Source organism: Pan troglodytes, chromosome 1 (assembly GCF_028858775.2).
Source record: "Pan troglodytes isolate AG18354 chromosome 1, NHGRI_mPanTro3-v2.0_pri, whole genome shotgun sequence".
Lineage (NCBI taxonomy): Eukaryota > Metazoa > Chordata > Mammalia > Primates > Hominidae > Pan > Pan troglodytes.
The window spans coordinates 106768485-106793207 of NC_072398.2; the positions used below are offsets into that span (position 1 = coordinate 106768485).

Genomic DNA, 24723 nt, shown 5'->3' on the forward strand with positions numbered 1-24723 from the left:
TATCTATCTATCTATCTATCTATCTATCACCTATCTCAACAAAATAAAGAACAGGCGTAGACATCTGAAAATAAAATTAACTTCTTAGGAAGTTTCCTATTGCCAGGGATATAGGTAACCATAGGTGTGGGTAACTTCTTTATGGGAACAGATGCTTCTGATAAGATGATTAACCTTGTTGATTTAAGGTTCTTCCCACTGCCAAGATTTGATGAGGGGAGACTACAGCAATGGATCTAAATATGCCAAATTCTTTCAGGTGTATCCTGGGCTGCAGGGGATAGAGAGGGGGGTTTAGTTGAAGACTCTGCGACTTATCCCACTGCAAATAATGCATCCAGGCACCTCCTTTATTTTGCTTTCCATCCCCCCAGATCTTCTGAGGAAGATGCTTCTTCTGGATCACTGTCTCTTCATGGTGCACTCAATGTAAGACTCCAGCAGGAAGATGGTTTCGTCCACCTGGATCTCACTGGCATCCAACCTGAGTGAAAAGTAAAGGCATTTGCCTAGACTGAATGTTCATTAGCATATTTAAGATTAGAGGTTAGGGTGGGTGTGGCCATGGATAACTGCTTGGTTACCCTTGAGAGTGGATGGAAAGAAAGCAGGAGAACCAGTAGATCATTTTGCTATTTACCGAGCATCTTTATGTGCCAGACACCATGCAAACTGCTAAGAAACTGCTAAGAATACAAAATACAGAGCCTCTGTCCTGGAGGAAGGTAGTCTTAATTTGCAATCAGGAAAACGAATGTAAAGGCACAGGTATAAAAGGACCTAGTGTGTTTTAAAATAGCAAGAAACTAAGAGTGTCTGAAGCTTAAAGTGAGTGGTGATTAGGAAGAAATGGAAGCTTCTTCAGCCTGACAAAAGCCATCTAGGAAAAACCCACAGCTAACATCATACTTAATGGTGAAAGACTAAAAGCTTTTCTCCTAAGATCAGAAACAAAACAAAGATGTCTGCTCTTGTACTTCTATTCAACCTTTTAGTGGAGGTTCTAGCCAGGGTAATGGGGCAGGAAAAAAAAAGTAAAGGCATCTAGATTGAAAAGACAGAAGTAAAACTATCTCTATTCATGGATGACATAATCCTATTATAAAAAATCTCAAAGAATCTGCAAAAAAAACTACTAGAATTAATAAATGAATTTAGTAAAGTTGTGGGATACAAAATCACAACACAAAAGTTGGTTGTTTTTGTATAACACTAGCAATGAACAATCCAAAACTGAAATAAGCGACCACTAAACTAGTATCCAAAAAAATACTTAAGAAATAAATTTAATGAAAGAGGTGCACAAATTGTGCACTGAAATGTGAAGGTCTAGGAAAGAGGTGATGAAGGCCTGCGTGTGGACCAAGATGAAAGGCCAGATTTGAGACACATGACTCAAGTAAAATTAAGCCAGCGCAGTGGCACTTGCCTGTAGTCCCAGCTACTTGGGAGGCTGAGGCAGGAAGACTGTTTGAACCTACGAGTTCAAGGCCAGTCTGGGCAACACAGCCAAAACCCCGTCTCTTAAAAAAAATTTATCAGTACTTGATGAACAAGAGAGTGTATATGGTGATGGAGAAGAAGCTCAGAACATCTTCAGAATTGCTAGTTTACAAAAATAGGTGGATTAAATTCTGTTAAGTGAGCTGGAGGAGACAGTGAGTTTAGGTTTGCTCGTGCTAAGTTGGAGGGTTACAGGATGTCAAAATGGATTTTCTGGATGGTATTCTGAAATGCAGGTCTGAAGTTTATGATGCTTACTTGTTGACATTACGTTTCAGGGTCTCTAGCTGCTGACGTTCAGGAGCTGTGATCATCTCCTCTATTTCTTGTAACTGTGCTTCCTCTGCACCAGTAGCCTGCATAGATGCAATGATGGCTTCTACCCTCTGAGATTTTTCTAGTAGACGCCTGTCAAACAAACACAACTCTGAGACATCTTCCCTAACCTGGGAGATTCTCTTACCACGTGTGTCTGAGGCACTACCCACCACCCTTTACCATTTTCCTGATCAAAGTAGATAATGTCACCTTCTAAGGACATTTTCTACAAACTTATTTGGAAATATAACTTCACTCCTGAAATTCTTATTGCCTCTCATTTGCACTTAAAAGTTTGCTTTTGTACGTTTCTCACAAATTTAATCTGAAAAATTATTTCACTGGGAGCATGTTAGAAAAGTGTAGACTAATGCATGATTTACACTAATCTAAGCCAATGATTCAATGCAAGTAGACTGGTTGCTATCTCTACTGGTTCCTACTTCTCAAAAAAAAAAAATTTTTTTTTTTGAGATGGAGTCTCACTCTGTCGCCCAGGCTGGAGTGCAGTGGCGTGATCTTGGTTCACTGCAACCTCCACTCACTGGGTTTAAGTGATTCTCCTGCCTTAGCCTCCCAAGTAGCTGGGACTATAGGTGCCCGCCACCATGCCCAGCTAATTTTTGTATTTTTAGTGAAGACAGGGTTTCACCATGTTGGCCAGGTTGGTCTCAAACTCCTGACCTCAAGTGATCCACCCGCCTCAGCCTCCCGAAGTGCTGGGATTACAGGCATGAGCCACCCTGCCAGGCCCAGCCTCTATTGATTCCTATTTCTAGAGGAAATTTCCCCTGAGGCCCTTGATCTTGAAAAATGTAAATAACTCAACTGAAAATGTTACTTACTTATTCTCTTTGGTTTCAAATTGCCTCCTTTCTATCAAGTTGGCTATGCTCTGAGGAAAGAGAAGACAGACAAGGAATGCACATAGTTCTATTTCAGCAGCTCAGGGTGAAGTGGGCACATGAGGGGGACTTGACCGTATGGAGGAAATGGGGAGAAGGTCCAGATTGAGTTACCTTGTAGCACCTGTGCAACAACATTCGGGCAGCTGACAGGATGTTCACAGTATATAAATAGAAGGTCCTGGATGGGGCATGGTCTGGTGTTTTGGGAATTTCCTATTTGTCCAATAGAAAGAAAAATAGCAGAAATTATACTGTTTTAGAACTGGCAAAGCACACACTCATTCTACCTAGAGTTACTTAGCCCTCCTTTTTACTTACACTTTCCTGTTTCCTAGTCATTCAGTACCTGTGTTTATTTTATTTATTTATTTTGAGACTGGGTCTTGCTCTGTTACCTAGGATGGAGTGTGGTGGCGTGATATCAGCTCACTGCAACTTCCACCTCCGGCTCAAGCCATCCTCCCACCTCAGCCCCCCAAGTAGCCGGAACTACAGGCATGCACCACCATGCTCCGCTAATTTTTTAATCTTTTGGGGGTGGTGGAGACATGGTCTCACTATATTTTCCAGGCTGGTCTTGAATTCCTGGGCTCAAGTGATCATCCCGCCTTGGTTTCCCAAAGTGCTGAGAATACAGGTGTGCCCGGCCCAGTCTTTGTGGTTTATGTCATAATCAGTCAAATGGAGAGCTGGGCTTCCCTGTTTTTTCCATTTGACTGTCAGCATCCTGAGCTGGGGAAGAAAGGGAAGGCAACTAACATTTACTGAACAACTCTATGTGCCAGGTAAATTCTATTTGATCTTTACAAAAAATCGTATTATTATTATTTTTGAGACAGAGTCTTGCTCTGTTGCCCAGGCTGGAGTGCAGTGGCACAATGTTGGCTCACTGCAACCTCTGCCTCCCAGGTTCAAGCAATTCTCCTTCCTCAGCCTCCTGAGTAGGTGGGATTACAGACACACGGCACCACGCCCAGCTAATTTTTGTATTTTTAGTAGAGACAGGGTTTCACCAGGTTGGCCAGGCTGTTCTCGAATTCCTGACCTCAAGTGATCCGTCCGCCTAGGCCTCCCAAAGTGCTGGGATTACAGGCATGAGCCACCGCACCTGGCAACCATATTATTTTTATTATCACCATCCATCACTGTTTTATAGATGGGAAATGTGGTAACTTGCTTAATGTAACTGGGTAAGGCAGAGCTGTAATCTGACTCCAAAAATCCATTCTATCTATTTACTCATATGCTCTACTAAATAGCCCTGCAAAGACTCAGTTAGATGTGTTGATAAATTTAAACTGTAACAGAATTAAGGCTTAAGGAAGGACAGAAATGAGAAGAGAAAAAAAGGCAGGGTGGGTTTGGGGTGATGTCCTGGCTCTGCCTCTTTTTTGTTTTTTGTTTTTTGAGACAGAGTCTCACTCTGTTGCTCAGGCTAGAGTGCAGTGGCTTGATCTCGGCTCACTGCAACCTCCCCCTCCCGGGTTCAAGAGAGTCTCCTTCCTGCCTCAGCCTCCCGAGCAGCTGGGACTATAGGCGTGTGCCACCAGGCCCAGCTAATTGTTTTGTATTTTAGTAGAGACGGAGTTTCACCATGTTGGCCAGGCTGGTCTCGAACTCCTGACCTCAAGTGATTTGCCCACCTTGGCCTCCCAAAGTGCTGGGACTACAGGCGCGAGCCACCGTGCCCGGCCACCTCTTTCTCACTAGGGCAGTTAAGGCCCCAATTTATCCTCCAAGTGCTCGCTATGTCTCTGTGAATCATGTTTTTCTGTCTCAGAGCTGGATATAGAGTTTGCTTGGGGGTTCAGTATGTTTGCCTAAGAAGCTTCTCTCACCCTAGGCCAGCTTTGCTGGTTGGCAATTATGACGCCCTTGGTTGGTTACCTGGAGTGACATGAAATTTTCTGAGAGCATCTTATATAGCATATCCTTTGCCTCCTTTGCAGGAATCATTGCAAAGTCTTCCACTTGCTTCTGCTCTATGTGTTTCTTCTGCAAAACTAGACGGAATATTCTAGCACAGCGAGACCCAAATCTGCAAAGGAATGAAGAAAGCAAATGGCATGCTAACATAGATCAGCTTTAGTTCCCAGTCATAGATGGGGTGGTTGTTCTATTCCATGTGTGAAGCCAGGACCAGACAGGAACAGTGATCAGAAAATTATTCTACAGCTCCATAGGTTGGTGATGGTAAGGCATCACCAACTGCTGTTAATCATAAGGCAGTCACCAACTGCTGACTCATTTGAGTGCCACAGTTCCTACATTTGTAAGCAAAGGCTTTAGGGAGGCTGGTTAATTTGCATCGGTAGGAATTAAACAGTAGGTTATTTTAAGATAAAGAGCAGTATTACATGAGATCCATAGGAGTCCAGTGAAAAAATGGGGCAAAGTATGCCAAGGTGTGGTTATATTGGTGGCTTACATAATGATCAAATTACTTCACTGGGGATAGGAAGTATGTGATCCCAAACCCAACCAGTGTCCCCCTTACCTCTCCTGTACGACGGACTCCAGAGTGGCTGTGGCTAGGGATGCTAATGCCTTATGGAGGTCTTTATGTAGAGAATTAAGGTCACTCAGTAATGTTTTGGCCTAGTTATTGTGATCTGAGTTTTATTCCTAAGTTTTTAATTTATAATTAAATTTTAAATGCTATTTTGTTTTTCATGTTATAATTTATGGTTTCAGTCATGGTACATAAATATTCCAAAACTTTAATACAAGTGTTTAAGTAAGGGTTTTGCTTAACTAAAATTTGGTTGATTAAAAGTCCTTTTTCCTTTTCTTTTTTGAGACAGGGTCACCCAGGTTGGAGTACAGTGGCATGATCCCAGCTTACTGCAATGTCTGTCTCCTGGGCTCAAGCGATCCTCCCACCTCAGCCTCCTGAGGAGCTGGACTACAAGCATGCATCGTTACATCTGGCTAGTTTTTGTATTTTTGGTAGAGATGGGGTTTTGCCATGTTGCTTAGCTGATCTTGAACTCCTGGGTTCACGCAATTCACCTGCCTCAGCCTCCCAAAGTCCACCATGCCTGGCCTCTTTTTACTTCATCATCAATGCACTTCACTGAAAATTCATAGAAAAATTTATTTAACAATTACTTCAATTTTCTAACTTATTTAGTATAATAAACATTACCAAATCTTTCTTTCCTAAGGCACCATTCTGATTTATAGGTCAGGCTGCCTGACTCTAAGGAAATAACTGGTAAGGATACTGATGACATACATTCCTCCACCACTGTCGCCAGACTTTCCAACAAACTCTAGCTATTAAGAAAAAGAGAGAGTGTTAACTGAACGGAAAGTCCAGTGATTCTGTTTCCAATGGAACAAATCTGACCAAAAGTCTGCAGCAGGTAGCCCTCCTATCAAATGATGTGGAGAAATTGTCTGGGCTGGCTAGGTAGAGAATAACTCTGCAGGAGGATGACACTAGGTATCAGTGCAGAAATAAATTATCAACAGTACAGGCTAAAGAAAAAAGAAAAAAAGCAAAAACAGACTTACTGGATCATCTGCCAGCAGAGTGAGATACTGATCAAGAACTTGCTTAGAGATGTTATAGCCAACAGGTAGGGATCTGAAGATCTATGGAGCAAAGGACACTTAAAATGGGTTTGGGAACTTAGAACTCCTGACCTTACTGAAATAAAGATGTTTTAGGCCGGGCACAGTGGCTAAGGCCTGTAATCCGAACACTTTGGGAGGCTGAGGCAGGTGGATCACTTTGGGTCAAGAGTTGGAGACCAGCCTGAACAATATGGTGAAACCCCGTCTCTAGTAAAAATACAGAATTAGCTGGACGTGGTGGTGCATGCCTGTAATCCCAGCTATTTGGGAGGCTGAGGCAGGAGAACTGCTTGAACCTGGGAGGCAGAGGTTGCAGTGAGCCGAGATTGCGCCATTGGACTCCAGCCTGGGCTACAAGGGCGAAACTCCGTCTCAAAAAAAAAAAAAAAAAAAGTTTTAATTTTAGTTACCACAAAACTGTCCAAAAATATTCACAGCAGGATTGTTTGTAAGAGTAAAAAACTAGAAACACCCAAATGACCAGTACCGAGTACACTAAAATAAAATATAGCACGGCCATTAAGTGGAATATGATACAGTCATTATGAAGAGTGAGACAAATCTACAGAAACTAACATGAAAGGAAGTTTTACATACACTGTCATATAAAAAATCAAGTTATAGAACAGTATGACTAGGTTGGGTGTGGTGGATCACGACTTTGTAATGCCAGCACTTTGAGAGGCTGAGGTGGGAGGATCACTTGAGGTGAGGAGTTCGAGACCAGCCTGGCCAACACAGTGAAACCCTGTCTCTACTAAAAATACAAAAATTAGCCTGGCGTGGTGGCATGTGCCTGTGATCTCAGCTACTCGGAAGGATAAGCAGGAGAATGCCTTGAACCCAGGAGGCGGAGGTTGCAGTGAGCTGAGATTGCGCTACTGCACTCCAGCCTGGGTGAAAGAGTACAAGACTCTGTCACAAAAAAACAAAAACAAACAAACAAAACCCAACCAAAAAGCCATATGAATAGTCCCATTTTGGGGTTAAAAAATACATATACCCACATATATGTTAGAGTATGCAAGGTCTGAATAAAGATATATACCAAACTTTTTTTTTTTTTTTGAGACAGAGTCTCACTCTGTTTTCCAGGCTAGAGTGCAGTGGTGCGATCTCAGCTCACTGCAACCTCCCATTCCCGGGTTCAAGCGATTCTCCTGCCTCAGCCTCCCAAGTAGCTGGGATTACAGGCGCCCATCACCATGCCTGGCTAATTTCTGTAATTTTAGTAGAGATGAGGTTTCACCATGTTGGACTATGCTGGTCTTGAACTCCTCAGGTGATCTGCCTGCCTCGGCCACCCAAAGTACTGGGATTACGGGTGTGAGCTGCTGCGTCTGGCCTTTTTTTTTTTTTTTTTTGAAATAGGGTTTTGCTCTGTTGTTTAAGCTGGAGTGCAGTGGCATGATCATAGTTGACTGCAACCTCAACTCTTGGGCTCAAGCAATCCTCCTGCCTCAGCCTCTCGAATAGCTGTGACTACAGGCATGTGGCACCACACCCAACTAATTTTTAAAAAAAATTTTTTGTAGAGACGGGGGTCTTGTCATGTTGCCCAGGTTGGTCTTGAACTCCTGGCCTCAAGGGATCCTTCTGCCTCAACCTCCCAAAGTTCTAGGATTACAAGTGTGAGTCACTGCACCTGGCCATAGAACTTTAAAATAAACAATATAAAAATATAGGAATATTTAAACATAGTCATGCACCATATAACATTTTAGTCAACAACGGACCGTGTGCAGCTGTGGTCCCATATTATACTGGAGCTGAAAAATTCCTACTGTTTTGTGATGTCATAGCTGTTGTAACATCATAGCACAATGCCGTTGTGAAACACATTACTCACATGTGTGGTGAGGCTGGAGTGCAGTGGTATGATCTTGGCTCACTGCAACCTCTGCCTCCTGGGTTCAAGCGATTCTCCTGCCTCAGCCTCCCGAGTAGCTGGGACCACAGGTGCATGCTGCCATGCCCGGCTAATTTTTTTTTTTTTTTTTGTATTTTAGTAGACGGGTTTCACCATGTTGCCCAGGCTGGTCTCAAACGCCTGAGCTCAGGCAACCCACCAGCCTCGGCCTCCCAAAGTGCTAGGATTACAGGCGTGAGCCACCCCGCTCAGCCTGTTACTGGTTTTTAATAAATACAGTGTAGCCTGAGCGTGTAGACCATCACATTCACATTAATCTGCCATTCATTCACTAACTCCCACAGGGCAACTTTTAGTCCTGAAAGCTCCATTCATGTTAAGTGCACTAAACAGGTGTGGTTTTTAATTTTTCATACCATATTTTTACTGTACCTTTTCTGTGATTAGATGTTTAGATACACAGATGCTACTGCGTTACAACTGCCTACAGTATTCAGTACAGTAACATGCTGTACAGGTTTACAGCCTAGAAGCCATAGGCTATCCTGTTCAGTCTAGGTGTGCTGTAGGGCTACACCATCTAGGTTTGTGTTAAGTACACCCTATGATGTTCACACAATGATGAAATCACCTAACGACACATTTCTCAGAATGTATCCCTGCTGTTAAGTGATGCATGACTGTATTACTATGAAAGTAATATAAATAACACATATTGGATATATTAAATATCGATATTTTAAATACAGGGGGTCAAATAATGTCCTGAATGCCAAGGCTCTCAGAGTCCAAATTGTGGATTCTTAAAATAATTAGGAATAGGCTGTACTTGACGAATAGATACTTTGACTAAGTGAATAGTGTAGATTTTTAAAAGCTGGATCCTAAGAGACCAAACATTTCAGTGCTCATCACTTGAAGATAATCCCTGCTCCACATCAAACGCCCTTCTCTTTCAAGGCTCAGACCTCAACCCAAACTCAGGATCTGTGTATAATAAACGTTGTTAACACCCAAGAATCTGTCAGAAAGTTAGTGCAAGAACATGAAACTCACCTCATTGGAAGACAATGGCTGGGTGAAGGGAGCACTAGAGGAAGTGGTAATCTCACTCATTCGGAGCATGGTTCGCACAATCTCGCTGCTTGTCTGTTTGAAAAGTAAACTAGAATTCAGAAATCGCAGTGCTGCCCCCGGCTCTATGTGCCAATGGCCATATCTGACAAATAAGTAAATGTCCCTGATGACCAATGACAGACCCACTTAGGTATTACCTGGTCCATCCTGTTAGCAACTGCGCTCACAATGGCTTGGTCACGGAAGTGTTGGTGGAATCTGTCAAGGTTGGCCTGCCAATAAATCCCATCATCTGGAATGGGCTGAGGAAAAGATTTAGAGAAACATTTAGCTATAGTGTAAAGTTTTCTGGTGAGGAGCTTGGATTTAATGGTTCACCATTTCTTTTCCTACACAGTAACAATTACATTGGTTGGGAAAAAATCATTCAGTCATGTAGACTGGTGTCTAGACAAATTCCGACTTCAAACAGGTTTTCTAAGCTCATCTCCAATCTTTCTCTCCCTATTTTATTATTTAACATTTATTTTAATTTTTTTCTGAGACGGAGTTTTGCTCGTCACCCAGGCTGGAGTGCAGTGGCATGATCTCGGCTCACTGCAACCTCTGCCTCTCGGGTTCAAGTGATTCTCCTGTCTCAGCCTACTGAGTAGCTGGGATTACAGGCAACCACCACTGCGCTAGGCTAATTTTTGTATTTTTAGTAGAGTTGGGGTTTTACAATGTTGGCCAGGCTGGTCTCGAACTCCTGACCTCAGGTGATCTGCCTGCCTCGGACTCCAAGTGCTGGGATTATAGGTGTGAGCCACCACATCCGGCCTTTCTCTCTCTATTTTAACTCTTCTCCATTACTTTCAAGTCTCCAACTTGACCCTTCTTCCTTCTCACTCTCGGCAGATGACTTTGCCTCTCATTTCACAGAGAAAATAGAAGACACTAGGCCAGAACTCACTCAGCTCTGTGCACATCCTCACCACATTTCTTTTTTGTTCTTGATTCATATTTTCACTCACTTTTATCACAGCTGAAAAATGCTCCTTTTACCTAAGGTTAATGCCCATATTGGTATTCCAAATCTTACTCTCTCATTCATTCTTGGGGATCCAGCTCTATTTTACCCTGTCCTCTAACATCTTCAGGCTTTCCTTCTCTACCGCCTTCTTATCAGCCTTTACCCTGTCCAAGTCTCTTTCTACTCTAGAATTCTCTTTCAACCCTATGCCTTCTCTTCTTTTCCTTACTGTCACAGCCAAGCTTCTCAAACAGTTGGCCATCTCAGTTGTATCTCTATCTAGATTTACGCAACCCATTTCCACTATTGTACTGAAATGTCAATTGTCACTTGCATTCCAGTGAAATTCCACAACTGTCCTTGAGGATTCTATGTTGTTAAGTTCAAATAATAATTTCCACTTCTGATCTTATTTAACCTTTTGGAAGCATATGACATGGTTGGACATTTTTTCCTTCTTAAAACTTTATGTGGCTCCTTGGTTTTATGACACCATTTTTTTTTTCCTTTTAAAGACAGGGTCTTTGCCACCCAGGCTGGAGTGCAGTGGTGTGATCGTAGCTCACTGCAGCCTTGACCTCCCTGGGCTCAGGTGATTCTCTCATCTCAGCCTCCCAAGCAGCTGGGACCACAGGTGCGTGCCACCACACTTGGGTAATTTTTGTATTTTTCTGTAGAGACGGTCTCACCATGTTGCTCAGGATGGTCTCAAATTCCTAGGCTCAAGCGATCTGCCCGCCTTGGCCTTCCAAAGTGTTAGGATTACAAGTGTGAGCCACTGGGCCTGGCCGACACCATTTTTTCTTGGCGTTACTTTGAACCTTTCTGGCTACCTTTCCTCAGTATCCACAGATTCCTCTTTCAGATCCCAACTGTAATCCTGGTGTTTTGTCAGGGTTCTGTCCATACCTTTCTTTCTTTTTACTCTACATCCTCTACTTGGGTAATTTTATCTGCTCTCCAGGCTTCAACTATTGATGCATTTCCAAATCTGTTACTCTATCCTAGAACTCTCTTTTTTTTTGAGACGGAGTTTTGCTCTTTCGCCCAGGCTGGAGTGAAGTGGCACAATCTCCGCTCACTGCAACCTCTGCCCCCCAGGTTCAAGCGATTCTCCTGCCTCAGCTTCCCAAGTAGCTGGGATTACAGGCCTGCGCCACCATGCATGGCTAATTTTTGTATTTTTAGTAGAGACGGGGTTTCGCCATCTTGGCCAGGCTGGTCTCGAACTCCTGACCTCAGGTGATCCACCTGCCTCGGCCTCCCAAAGTGCTAGGATTACAGGCATTACCGCACCCGGCCTATCCTGGAACTCTCTATTATGCTCCAGATGCACAGACTCAGCTGCCTATTTGACACTTCCATTTGTTCCCCAAACTGTTCTGTTTTGTAAGTTTTCAGGTAACTACACTATAACCAACCCAATTTTTTTTTTTTTTTGAGACAGGGTCTTGCTGTGTTGCCCAGGCTGTAGTGCAGTGGCACCATCATGGCTCACTGAAGCCTTGACTTCCTGCGCTCAAGTGATCCTCCCACCTCAGCCCCTGAGTAGCTGGGACTACAAACATGTGCCACCAGGTCTGGTGTTTTTTTTTTTGGTACAGATGGGGTCTCACTATGTTGTCCAGGCTGGTCTCAAACTCCTGGGCTCAAGTGATTCTTCTACGTCAGCCTCCCAAAATGCTGGGATTACAGGCACGAGCCACTGTGCCTAGACAACCCAATTTCTTTTTTTTTTTTTGAGATGGAGTCTTGCTCTGTCACCAAGGATGGAGTGCAGTGGCGTGATCTCGGCTCACTGCAACCCCTGCCTCCCAGGTTCAGGCCATTATCCTGCCGCAGCCTCCCAAGTAGCTGTAATTACAGGCACCTACCACCATGGCCGGCTAATTTTTGTATTTTTAGTAGAGACGGGGTTTCACCATGTTGACCAGGCTCGTCTCGAACTCTGACCTCAGGTGATCCACCTACCTCGGCCTCCCAAAGTGCTGGGATTACAGGTGTGAGCCACTGTGCTTGGCCAGCCAACCCGATTTCTTAAGCTACAAACTTGGGTATCACCCCTAGTCCCTTGCTCTCCATAATCTACCACCCCATTACCAAGTTCTATCTATTCTTTATATTTATCAGATGTCTACTTTTCTTTCTCCTATCATTACCTTATTTCAGACTCTAAATTTTGGCCCATCTGGATTACTACAATAGCCTCCTAACTGGGTTTTTTTTTTTTTTTTTCCCTTTAAAACATAGCAGACACTATAAAAGGAGTAACTGGGTTTTCTCCTTCTAATTTTGTTTTGCATCATTCTTCCCATTTCTTAGAGTAGTGCTTTTTTTTTTTTTTAAACTGTTTTGGGTCACAGTTCCTTTGAAGAATGTAATTAAAGGTACGGAGAGCTTCACTGAAAAATGCACATAAGTATAAGTGGACTCTCTGAAATCCATCCATGGAGTAGTACAAGTTAGGAACTGCTGTGCTATAATAATCTTTCTAAAATATAAATCCAGTCACTTCATTTCCCTGCTTAAAATCCATCAATGGCTCTCCTTTGCCTTCAGGATAAAGCCCAAACCTCTTAGACAAACATGTACACAAATAATAAATAATTCCAGTTATAAATATAAATGCTGTGAAGTATATGAAATGAGAAATGTGGTAGGAACTAGTGTAGGAGTGGGCAATGGTGCTTGAAGTCTATGAAAAGAGCATTTAAGATAGAAATGATAAAAACAGAGACCACTACATGAAGATCTGGGGACAAACATTTGAAGCCGGAGCCAAAGTCTAAAGACCAGAAAGAGTTTGACATGTTTAAGAGATAAAGTCAGTAGAGGGAACACAGTGAGTAAGATGGAGACGGGGCAGAGGTGAGGTTGAAGAGCCCTGTCTCCAGCAGATCATACGAAGACCTAGATCACGTAAGGCTTCCTAGCCCGTACCTTGGATTTCTTCTAAAAGTAAAGGAAAGCTATTAAAGGAGTCTAATCAGTGGATGTGTTGTTTTGTTTTGAACAACTTAGAAAGTCATTTTGGCTACTAAGTAGGTAAGAATGCAGCTAGGGAGACCATTAACGAAAGCGTTTGCAAAGAGTTGAGAGATGGCAGTGAAAAGATGAGAAATGGTTGGATTTGAGGTAATTTTGGAAACTGGGCTGATATGTTTTACTGTGAGATTAGAGGGTTCCAAGGATTTTGGCTTAAGCAGAAATGGTGGTGTCCTAGGCGGCTGGCCTATGTGGTAGTGTCTTTTACTAAGATGAGGAAGTTTATGAGGGAGCAAGATATTTGGGAGGAGGAATCAATTATTCTGTTTTGGCCACACTAAATTTGAGATGCTTACTGACATCTTTATAGGTACGCTAAGAAGGCATTTGAATATGAGTTCAGGCCTATGTATAGTTTTTAGACCCATTTTTCATCACTGGCCCCTGTAGGTCTTTAGGTTCTCGCCATATTGAGCAACCTAAACTTTTTCTAGGCCCCTTTTTACATAAGCTGTTACCTCTGTTCAATGAAAGAATTAAGTTAAGGCTCAGAAGGGAGACAGTAATGGTTCATTCTTTGTTAGTCTATTCCTAATATTTAATGAGGTTCATAATCCTACTGCTTCTTAGCTCAGGAAGCTTTAAGCTCTCTTGGGGCTTGTTATCTGAGTGCTCTTTCTGGCCTGCTTCAGGGTGAGGACTTCTAATCAAGAAGCCCCATTACCTCCTTGTTATCTGTAGTATATTTTGGTCTCTTGGCCTTGGGCTCCCCAGCAGCATCTTCATCAGATGATCTCCTCCTTTTACCTTTCCCTGCCAAACAAACAATTAAACACTTAGACTATATCTCATATGATGACAGGAAATGACCAAACATGAGAGCAGGTGTCTTTCATTCCAAAGACATCTGTAGCTGCCTCTAGATCAGAGTTGCTTAGGGGGCTGAAGAGCTATAAGAAACTCAAGTAACTGATGAAATAATCTGAAACTCAACATGTTCAAAAAGAGTCTTATAGTCTTTCTCCTCCAATGCTCTCTTTCATGGCCAGTGATATCATCTTCCCACATGTGCAAGTCAGACACACAGATGTCATTCTTAGTACTTGTTTCCTTCACCCTCTCTCTTTCATTTTCCACCAGTCTCTCAACATTTACCTTTGCCCCATTCTCCCATCCTTTCTGTAGACAAAAAATCTTTTGAAAGTGCAAATTAGATCATGTCATTTCCTTAAAAATCCTTCAGTGGTCTTCCTTTGCTCTTAGCATAAAGAACAGATGCTCTATAAGGTCTTACTTGATTCAGCCCCTGCCTGTCTCCCATCCAAGTACTAAGCAGGTTGATCCTGATTAGCTTCTGAGATCAGACCCCTGCCTAGCTATGTCTCTAACCTTACCTCATGCCTCTCTTGCTTTGCTTACAATGCTTTAGCTATACTGACATTCTTTCATTTCCTCAAATGCTATTTTTTTTACTACATACTATTCCCTCTGCCAAAAATGCTTTTCCTGTTACCTCACTGTTAGCTTCTACTTCAAATCTTAGCTCAAATGCCACCTTCTCAAAGAAACATGAGGCCTAAACTCCCAGATGAATCCCGTCCCTCATTATATATTTTCTTTTCTTTTTTTTTTCCGAGACAGAGTCTCACTCTGTCGCCCAGGCTGGAGTAGAGTGGTGCAATCTTGGCTCACTGCAATCGCTGTCTCCTGGGTTCAAGCAATTCTCCTGCCCCAGCCTCCCGAGTAGCTGGGATTACAGGCGTACGCCACCATACCTGGCTAATTTTTTTTTTTTTTTTTTTGAGACGGAGTCTGGCTCTGTTGCCCAGGCTGGAGTGCAGTGGCACGATCTCGGCTCACTGCAACCTCCGCTTCCCGGGTTCATGCCATTTTCCTGCCTCAGCCTCCCAAGTAGCTGGGACTACAGATGCCCGCCACCACACCCAGCTAATTTTTTGTATTTTTAGTATAGACGGGGTTTCCCTGTATTAGCCAGGATGGTCTCGATCTCCTGACCTCGTGATCCGCCCACCTTGGCCTCCCAAAGTGCTGGGATTACAGGCGTGAACCACCATGCCCGGCTACCTGGCCAATTTTTATAATTTTAGTAGAGATGGGGTTTCAACATGTTGCCCAGGCTGGTCTCGAACTCCTGGCCTCATGCAATTCGCCTGCCTCAGTCTCCCAAAGTCTCCATTATATATTTTCATAACACCTCATACTTTTCCTTCATGGCACTTATTACAGTTTAATTATATACTGATGTGATTTTCTGATTAATGCATGTCTCATAATACTATGACAGTTCCTTCATAGGAATATTTCCTTCATAGTACTTATCACCGTTTAATGATATATCGATGTGATTTTCCGATTAATGTATGTCTCCTATACTAAAGCCCCATGGCAGAGACCATGATTTTTTCATTGTTATACACCACGATGTCTGGCACATAGCAAATACTTGGTAAATACAATCACATTTCATACACTTGACAATCAAGAAGAATCCACAATTAAGGCAAGTCACAGTTCCAGGGGTTAAAATTCCTTACCTATCAAGCTGAGTTTAGGAACCAGGTACATGTCCTTTTCATTAATGACAAGTGTGGGGGCAGGTGGTGGTGGCCCAGGGTCTGAATTCTCAGTGGTAGGTACCGAAGGGCAGCGTTGTACAAAGTGTGTGTCTGCCAGTCGCACAAATGTGTTTGATACTTCAGCATAGTCCATGGTCTTGCCATCTGTATAATAGGAGGAAAAAGGCAGATGAGATGGCCTAAGATAGCTCAGGGTTCACTCCCATAGCCAGCTGATCTATGCTTTTGTTAACAGCTATGGATACCATACTGACCCTCCATGGTCTCTGTGAGCCGGTCTGCCACTTTCTTCACAACAGCTGACATTGTCAGTTTGCCGTTCAACAGAAGCTCCTCAACAATCAGCTCTCCAGTGTCACTGTACAGAGTTTTGGTAGTATAGATGTACCGGGGATATCTAAGCATTCGCAATACCCGGCTGCACTGGGCTTCATACTCCACCACACCACGTTTGTGCACTTGATAACTCACCAGGTTATGTTGGACGAGGACACACAAGGCTTTCTTCACCTAAATGGGACATAAAGAGAAGAAAGAGAGGGAAGACCTGAAGATATAGCTCATTACTGCTGGCAATTTTTTGTCCAACAGCTTAGTAAGCATCAGAAAATGGCTAGATAATTTCTGCACTTATTTCCTCTCTCCATTGGAGGAGCTAATAAGAATCACACATCAATACAATAAATCAGGAAGATTCCTTGCTATATTTCCTCTGATCCTTATCTCTCAAAACACAATTTACTTTCATCATTCTCATTCCTTAAAGGCAGTACTGAGATTAATAGACTTATTGTGAATAAATGAGGTACGGCATGGGAAGAGCAAAGATTTGCCTAAAAGCTGTGATGAACTAGGAACACTTTGAGAAACAAAATGTTGATGTCTAAGTCTCATCCTTTTCTCCCCGAAATAACATTGTTCTGCTCCAAGGGCAGGCTTTCTTCATTTTTCCTTTTCTGGGGTGAGAAGAACAATATTCAAAGGTGGGTGAAATAAATTAGTGAAAGAAATGAGAGAAAATTAATGTCATTTAGACATACCTGATCCAGTGATGTTCCTGTGTCATGGGCAATTACTCTTAGTGGCTGGCTGCCGGTTCTTATCAGATGGACTCCAATTTTTTCTACAATCTCTCCAAAATGCTCTTGCAGCAACAAAGAACAGAGCTTAATTTCTGCTTGAGTCATTGTACTGGGGAGTCTGAGAGCTAGGGAAAAAACACCAAAATGGTACAATGGAAAGTCTTTCACGCTGGAAGCAGAGCTGCTGAGTGTAAATTCATGTATTCTTTCTGGAGGGCAATTTGACAATACATATCAAAAAGCCTTAAAAATCTTGCATATCTTTGAAACAACAATTTCTTTTTGGATATTGTGTCCAAGGAAAGAAAAAGCTAATAATAATGAAGTCATTAGTTCTCTTTATAATACCGACTTACTGGAAACAATCTAACGTCTAACAATAAATGATGCCATACCCATACAATGGCATACTACACCAACATTTAAAGTTATTTAGTACGATGCGTATTCATGTAGAAAATTATTCATAATAGGCTGGCGCGGTGGCTCAGGCCTGTAATCCTAGCACTTTGGGAGACCGAGGTGGGCGTATCATGAGGTCAGGAGTTTGAGACCAGCCTGGCCAATATAGTGAAACCCCTTCTCTACTAAAAACACACAAAAAAATTAGCTGGGTGTGGTGGCGGATGCCTGTAATCCCAGCTACTAGGGAGGCTGAGGCAGGAGAATCGCTTGAAGCCGGGAGGCAGAGGTTGCAGTGAGCCGAGATCGCGCCACTGCACTCCAACCCGGGCGACAGTGCGAGATTCTGTCTCCAAAACAAAAAAAAAAAACAAAAAAAAGAAAATTACTCATAATATATTAAGTGACAGAAGCAAGCTGAAAAAATATAAAAATTCAATTATTGTAAAAAAAAAAGGAAAAATGTATGCATAGGAAAAAACTATGCATCAAATTTATCTCTATGGGATTATGCGTGATTCTGATTTTCTTTAAAGATTGGGAGATGATTTTGCAGTCTGTCACAGACCTTAGTTTCTACACTTCATTGCTTGGAAGAATTAAGGTCACTGTTCACAGCTCGGTGGGAGTGAACAGGCAGTGTTATTCTCAGTCCATAAAGGAAATGATAATTTCGAAAAAGAAATTTAGGAGGTAAATGACTGCTTCTCAACAGGGTGTGTCAAACAGGAGATGAGGTTACGCTGTTTGCAGGACAGTATTCAATTCTTAAACTTCTACTCCTTGACAAAGTTGACACAATCAGAAACGGACGTAGTTAATTTTATGATTACTTCCTTATTACAAATTGCTACCAAACATTGTTTACTTATTTCTTCCAATTCCTAAGAAGCCAAGTCTTTGCCTCCCCGTCCCCACCCCGCCTCAGTATCACCAGAGACCTATTTCGTCCATCCACGTATCTTTGGAGAAGCATTCCCAGATCCTTTGCCATCCTCGGAAAGGGCTTCCAAGGCGCTTGGCTCCTAGCTCTACACTTCCTTTACACAGGTTCCCGTTTCGGACGTGGTCTCTTGGTCCAGTCAGTGCCGCCACGTTCAGACAGCATTTTCCACTAACCTCAGGGTCAGCGCAATCCGGGGGCTCCAACTCCAATTCTGCTGAGCTTCCCGCGACGGCTTCCTACGGCTCCCGCTGGCCTTCTAGGCCGAGGTGGAGCCCACCGCCCTTTCTAGGACGAGGATCGCCACCGAAGAAGACGCGGAAAAGCAAAAAGCGCGTGCCACTCTACCCCAGAGTTTCGGCGGCTTCCGGGGACGCTCTTTCTTTCTTCTCGCTGGAAGACTGGAGGACCAGCGAGGGGCTGTTTGTGGAGCCGGCGGGCGGGCCGTTTGTCTCTCCTTCCTGCGCCTCTTTGGTGCTGGGAGGCGGGCCGCAGGGTAGCTGTCGGCGCCGCCGCCTTTCTGGGCCTGGCCGACTCACGTGACCGACGCGGGCTCTGAAGCGCTGAGCCGCACCGAGGCGGCGGCGGCGGCGGCGGCGACTGCAGCTCGGGAGGTAGCGGCCTGGCGAGGGACGGGCCGGCTGCCCTCTCGGACGGCCGCGGCGGAGGACAAAAATGGCGGAGGCTTCGGCGGCCGGGGCGGACTCGGGCGCCGCTGTAGCCGCCCACCGGTTTTTCTGCCACTTTTGCAAGGGCGAGGTCAGCCCCAAACTACCGGTAAGAGCCCCGTGTTCTCTATACTTGGGAACCTCATAGATTCCTGGCCCCGATTTCCCGGAACTGGGTCTGGAGCTTTCTGCACATCATTGACTCCCCGGACATCGGTCTGCCGAATACCTGCTGCCCACTTCTAAGCCGCCGGCCCTAAACCCTGGGCATCACGGCCTCGGCCCCGTACCTCCTGCCCACCTCTTAATTCATCCTGGGCTGCTCCACCTGACCTCACCTCTTTACCTCCCGTGTCCTTAATTTTTTTTTTTTTCTTAGCAAGTTTCCCTCTGATAACTCTCCCCTCAATTTTCTTGCATTCTTTTATACCTGGTCTTTTTCCTACGATGACCTCCCCCCACACTTCTTCCACTGTGTCTTCTCACCTTCCTCTGTGTTCTTTTCCACTTTTCACCCCCCACCGCCCCCGCCACCTCCCTTGTCAGTGAAGCGAAATAGCGGATTGCTGAGGATTGTCACTCTTCGGTTTTTTCTAGGGAAGGAAGCACAGAAAGGGGGTTGGAAGGTATCTGTGGGGCGAAAAGGGGGATTTTGCTCTTCAGTGGTTTCCAGGGTCCTTGTGAAAGTGAAAACAGTAGCGTACTCATGACTTGCAGACGGTCTGCACTCCTATCACTATTGAAGGAAATGGCTTTAGGAAGAAGGCAGGACGTACTGTTGCAACTTCGTTTATTTTGGTTGTCATGCTGCCAGTGTCTTTAATATCATTGTTCCGCCCCCCGCCCTGTCCCTTTCTTCACCTAAGAAAAAGAGCCGGGACAGAATGTTGGGGATGCTTCCTCTGACGTGAAATTGGTTTTCACGAGTTTCTGCCAGAGTGTTAGCCCCTTGAGAGGCAGTGCTGTGGTTGGGAAGAAAACACTTTTGTAGATCAGGCGCGGTGGCTTAGGTCTGTAATCCCAGTGCTTTGGGAGGACGAGGCAGGAGGATTGCTTGAGGCCAGGAGTTTGAGACCAGCCTGGGCAACACAGTGAGACCCCTCTCTACAAAAACAAACAACATTTATGCAGCATACTAGCCAGCACCAGCATCACAAACCCAGAAGCTGTTTTGGGTTGGGTTGTAGCTACTACGAGGAGCTCCCCCAGGGTGAATGTCAATCCTGTCCTTGGCCAACTGTCTTTATGGTTGTTCCTTTCCTTACAAGTGTCCAGGTTCAGTCTTGTGATAGAGTGGCAACATAATGTATGTTTATATTTATGGTGTCTCAGATACAGTGTAGGAGAAAACCTTCTGAAGTGAGTCTGTATATCTTATTTCTTAGAAACACAAATGGAGTCCAGTGAGTAAGTGCTTAAAGGGTGTTTTATAGTCTTCTCTCACTCAAAAGTTTTGTTTAAGGCATTATGATACATTCTTTCCTCTCTACTTGCCGCACCCCCTACTTCAGAGTCATAGTTTCATCTAAATGCTACTTAGCTGTTTTTCTTTTTTCTTTTTTTTTTTTTTTTTGAGACAGCCTCTGTCTATCACCCAGGAGCATGATTTCGGCTGACTGCAACCTCCACCTGCCGGGTTCAAGAGAGTCTCCTGCCTCGGCCTCCGGGTAGCTGGGACTATAGGTGCACGACCACCACACCCTGGCTAATTTTTGTGTTTTTAGTAGAGATGCAGTTTCACCATGTTGGCCAGGCTGGTCTCGAACTCTTGACCTCAAGTGATCCACCCGACTCGGGCTCCCAGAGTGCTGGGATTACAGGCGTGAGCCACTGCTCCCCGCCTAAATGCTACTTAGTTTTGTTTGCTGATTTTGCTGTGTGTTTATGTTTTTTTTTTTTTTTTTGGCCATATTTCAGTGCTGGGAAGAGCAGGTGTCTAGTTTTTTTCCAGCCAACATCAGAGCCTGCAGAACTCTTTTAACATAGAGAGGGAGTCTGGAATTCAGCCAGTATGTGTGTGACCAGTGGTGTGTTGTTGAATGTGATGCCTTGTTGAATATTCCATCCTTAGCTTTTTTGATTTTTAAGTTGCTGTTCACTGTTTTGCCTTTAAGAGTGAGAAGTTGGCCAGGCGTGGTGGCTCAGGCCTGTAATCCCAATACTTTGGGAGTCCAAGGCAGGCAGATCGCTTGAGCTCAGGAGTTCGAGACTAGCCTGGGCAACATGGAGAAACCCCGTCTCTACCAAAAAATTAAAAAATTTGCTGTGTGTGTGGTGGCATGCACCTGTAGTCCCAGCTATTCAGGAGGCTGAGGTAGGAGGATTGCCTGACCCCAGGAAGCAGAGGTTGCAGTGAGCTGAGATCGCACCATTGCACTCCAGCCTGGGCAATAGAGCCAGACCCTGTCTCAAAAAAAAAAAAAAAAGAGTGAGAAGACAGTCTAAACTTCCCCAATTGATTATATCTTTTCTTCTCACCTTTAAGTCCTTACTTCAAAGGGATAATTTGAAAAGCTGAATAGGTGTTTTTCTAAGCCTTAGTTAATGCCTGGAGAAGTTTCTTGATCTTTTTGGTGTGATATTTATTTGTCATGTCTGATTTGTAAATTGAGGCCTAACATAATTGAGTATAACCGGATTCTTCCTAAATATATCCAGAGTTCTCTGCTGAGTGTCCTGGAGGTGATAGGGAGTGATATGTGGCTCCTGCCCTTAAGGATCTTACAGCTTTTGGGGAAAGACAAGGCAAACATAGAAAAAGTAACAGCATAAAGGGAATGAGGATATGTGCTTTAGGATTCAGAGAGGGGAATTTCATAGCATTGGTGTGGCCAGTGGGATTTAAATTGAGTTTTGAGGGATGGGTACATTTCAGATTGAGAATTCCAAAGACTGTGAGGTAGCAAAAGGAAGAGGGAGTTGATGAAGAAGGGAGAAATATTTAATAAATCATGTTTTTTTCACAACTAAAAGTTGTATACTATATTTTTTATAGTGTACAGCATGATTTGATATATGTATACACTGAATGGTTAAATCAAGCTGTTTAACATGCATTACCTCACATACTTATTTTTGCGTGGTGAGAACACTTAAAATCTGTCTTAGCAATTTTCAAATATACAGTATATTCCCTTTTTCTTTTTTTGAGACTGAGTCTCGCTCTGTCACCAGGCTGGAGTGCAGTGGTGCGATCTCGGTTCACTACAACCTCCACCTCCTGGGTTCAAGCAATTCTCCTGCCTCGGCCTCCCAAGTAGTGGGGACTACAGGCACGTGCCACCATGCCCAGCTAATTTTTGTATTTTTAGTAGAGACGGGGTTTCACCATGTTGGCCAGGATGGTCTCCATCTCGACCTTGTGATATGCCCACCTTGGCCTCCCAAAGTGGTGGGATTACAGGTGTGAGCCACCGCATCCGGCCTCTTTTTTTCTTTTTAAATAGAGACAGAATTTATTCTGTCTTGTTGCCCAGGCTGTTCTTGAATTTGTGGGCTCAATGTGTCCTCCCACTATATCCTCCTGAGTAGTAGTAGATAGGTGCGTTCCACCATGCCTGGCTAATTTTTTTTTCTTTTTTGTAGAGATGGGATTTTGCCATGTTGCCCCGGCTGGTCTCAAATTTCTGGGCTTAAGCAATCTGCCTGCCTCAGTCTCCCAAAGTGCTGGGGTTACAGGCATGAGCTATTGCGGCTGGCCTGATATGTGGTATTTGTTTTTAATTCTGTTTATGTGATGAATCACATTTATTGATTTGCCTATGTTGAACTAACCTTGCATCCCAGGCGTAAAGACTACTTGATTGTGGTAGATTAGCTTTTAATTTTTATTTATTTATTTTTTTGAGGCAGAGTCTTGCTCTTTAGCCCAGGCTGGAGTGCAGTGGAACGAGCTCAGCTCACTGCAACCTCTGCCTCCTGGGTTCAAGCGATTCTCGTGCCTCAGCCTCCCAGATACCTGGGATTACAGGTTTGCACCACTAGACCTGGCTAATTTTTGTATTTTTGGTAGAGATGGGGTTTCCCCGTGTTGGCCGGGTTGGCTTTGAAATCCTGACCTCAAGTGATCTGCCTGCCTTGGCCCCCCAAAGTGCTGAGATTACAGGTGTGAGCCACCACACTGGCCTGCATTAGCTTTTTAATGTGCTGCTGGTTCAGTTTGTTAGTATTTTATTTAGAATTTTTGTGTCTGTGTTCATTAGGGATATTGGCCCGGAGTTTTCTTTTTTCATTGTGTCTTTGCCAGGTTTTGGTATCAGAATGCTGCTGGCCTCATGGAATTGGTTAGGGAAGAGTCCCTCCTCGATTTTTTGGAATAATTTCAGTAGGATTGGTACTAGCTCTTCTTCGTGTCTGGTCCAGGGCCTTTTCTGATTGGTAAGTTTTTTATTTTTCATTATTTTTTGAGACAGGGTCTCACTGTGTCGCCCATACTGGAGTTCAGTGGCATGATCATGGCTCACTGCAGCCTCGACTTCCCAGACTCAGGTGATCCTCCCACCTTAGCCTCCTGAGTAGCTGGACCTACGGGTATGTGCTACCACACCTGGCTGTTTTTTTTTTTTTTTTTTTTTTTGAGAGATAAGGTTTCGTCATGTTGCCCAGGCTGGTCTTGAACTCCTAGGCTCAAGCGATCCGCCTGCCTTTGCCTCCCAAAGTGCTGGGATTGTAGGCATGAGCCATGGCCTGGCCAGGTTTTTTATTACTGATTCAATTTTGGAACTCGTCATTGGTCTGTTCAGAATTTCAATTTCTTCCTGGTTCAGTCTTGTGAGGTTGTATGTTTCCAGGAATTTATCTGGAATTTTAGGTTTTCTAGTTTGTGTGCATAAAGGTGTTTGTAATAGTCTCTGAGGGTTCTTTGTATTTCTGTGGGATTGGTGGTAATGTCAGTTTTGTCATTTCTGATGGTGTTTATTTAGATCGTCTCTCTTTTTTTCTTTATTAATCTAGCTAGTGGTCTATCAATTTTATTTTTTGAAAGAACCAACTTTTGGTTTCGTTTATCATTTATTTGTATGGATTTTCGCATCTCAATTTCATTCAGTTCAGCACTGATTTTGGTTATTTCTTCTGCTGGCTTTGGGGTTGGTTTGTTCTTGTTTTTCTAGTTTCTCTAGGTGTGATGTTAGGTTGTTAATTTGAGATCTTTCTAGCTTTTTGATGGAAGTGTTTAGTGCTATAAACTTTCCTCTTAATACTGCTTTAACTGTATCCTAGTGATTCTGGTATGCTGTATCTTTGTTTTCATTAGTTTCAAAGAACTTTCTGATTTCTCCCTTAATTTCATTTTTTACTGAAAAGTCATTCAGGAACAAGTTATCTCATTTCCATGTAATTGTATAGTTTTGAGAGACCTTTTTAGTATTGATTTCTATTTTAATTGCACTATAATCTGAGAGTGTGGTTGGTATGATTTTGGTTTTTTTGCCTACGTGCTTCTCAAAAGAAGACATATATGCAGCCCAATAAGCATATGAAAAAATGCTCAGGATTACTAATCGTCAGAGAAATGCAAACCAAAACCACAGCGAGATACCATCTCACACCAGTCAGAATAGCTATTATTAGAAAGTCAAAGAATAACAGTTGTTGGCAAGGTTGTGGAGAAAAGGGAATGCCTATACACTGCCGGTGAGAATGTAAATTAGTTCAGCCACTGTGGAAGGCAGTTTGATTTCCCAAAGAACTTAAAACGGAGCTACCATTCTGCCCAGCAATCCATTACTGGGTATATACCCAGAGGAATATAAATCGTTTTACCAAAAAGACACAT

General features: G+C 43.5%; 2 protein-coding genes across 6 annotated transcripts in view; one reads left to right on the forward strand and one right to left on the reverse strand.

The window, feature by feature from the left end:
• Positions 1 to 65: 65 nt before the first annotated feature.
• POLR3C (RNA polymerase III subunit C) lies at positions 66 to 18811 on the reverse strand. Of its 2 annotated transcripts, none has more exons than XM_063815149.1 (15): positions 18456 to 18811; positions 16893 to 17059; positions 16107 to 16362; positions 15811 to 15996; positions 13980 to 14068; positions 9456 to 9560; positions 9238 to 9330; positions 6249 to 6329; positions 5957 to 6008; positions 5227 to 5287; positions 4617 to 4767; positions 2841 to 2942; positions 2667 to 2716; positions 1762 to 1911; positions 66 to 484 (listed from the first exon to the last, which is right to left on the reverse strand). In XM_063815149.1, the coding sequence occupies exons 2-15, from the start codon at positions 17037 to 17039 to the stop codon at positions 403 to 405; spliced, it is 1605 nt and encodes a 534-aa protein (XP_063671219.1). In that variant the 5' UTR covers positions 17040 to 17059; positions 18456 to 18811; the 3' UTR covers positions 66 to 402. The 2 variants fall into 2 exon arrangements, with proteins under 2 accessions (XP_063671219.1, XP_513732.3); XM_513732.9 differs by having other exon boundaries at positions 18278 to 18654.
• RNF115 (ring finger protein 115) overlaps positions 18683 to 24723 on the forward strand; it is an 82233-nt gene continuing 76192 nt past the window's right edge. For 2 of the 4 annotated variants that reach the window (XR_010158862.1, XM_514416.8), the window contains exon 1: positions 18683 to 19056. Coding sequence is in view for 1 of the 4 variants with exons in the window: in XM_514416.8 (XP_514416.3) it covers positions 18955 to 19056 (102 nt within the window). In the remaining 3 variants the exon portion in view is untranslated. The remainder of the gene's footprint in view (positions 19057 to 24723) is intronic. The other 2 variants (XR_010158869.1, XM_016942602.4) reach the window with 1 other exon arrangement.

Coding starts and splice junctions, on each gene's coding strand:
- POLR3C (XM_513732.9), bottom strand. Junction 14,069..15,810: donor TCCTAAACTCAGCTTGATAG/GTAAGGAATTTT, acceptor TTTGTTTGGCAG/GGAAAGGTAAAAGGAGGAGA. Junction 1,912..2,666: donor TTTGAAACCAAAGAGAATAA/GTAAGTAACATT, acceptor TTTGTTTGACAG/GCGTCTACTAGAAAAATCTC.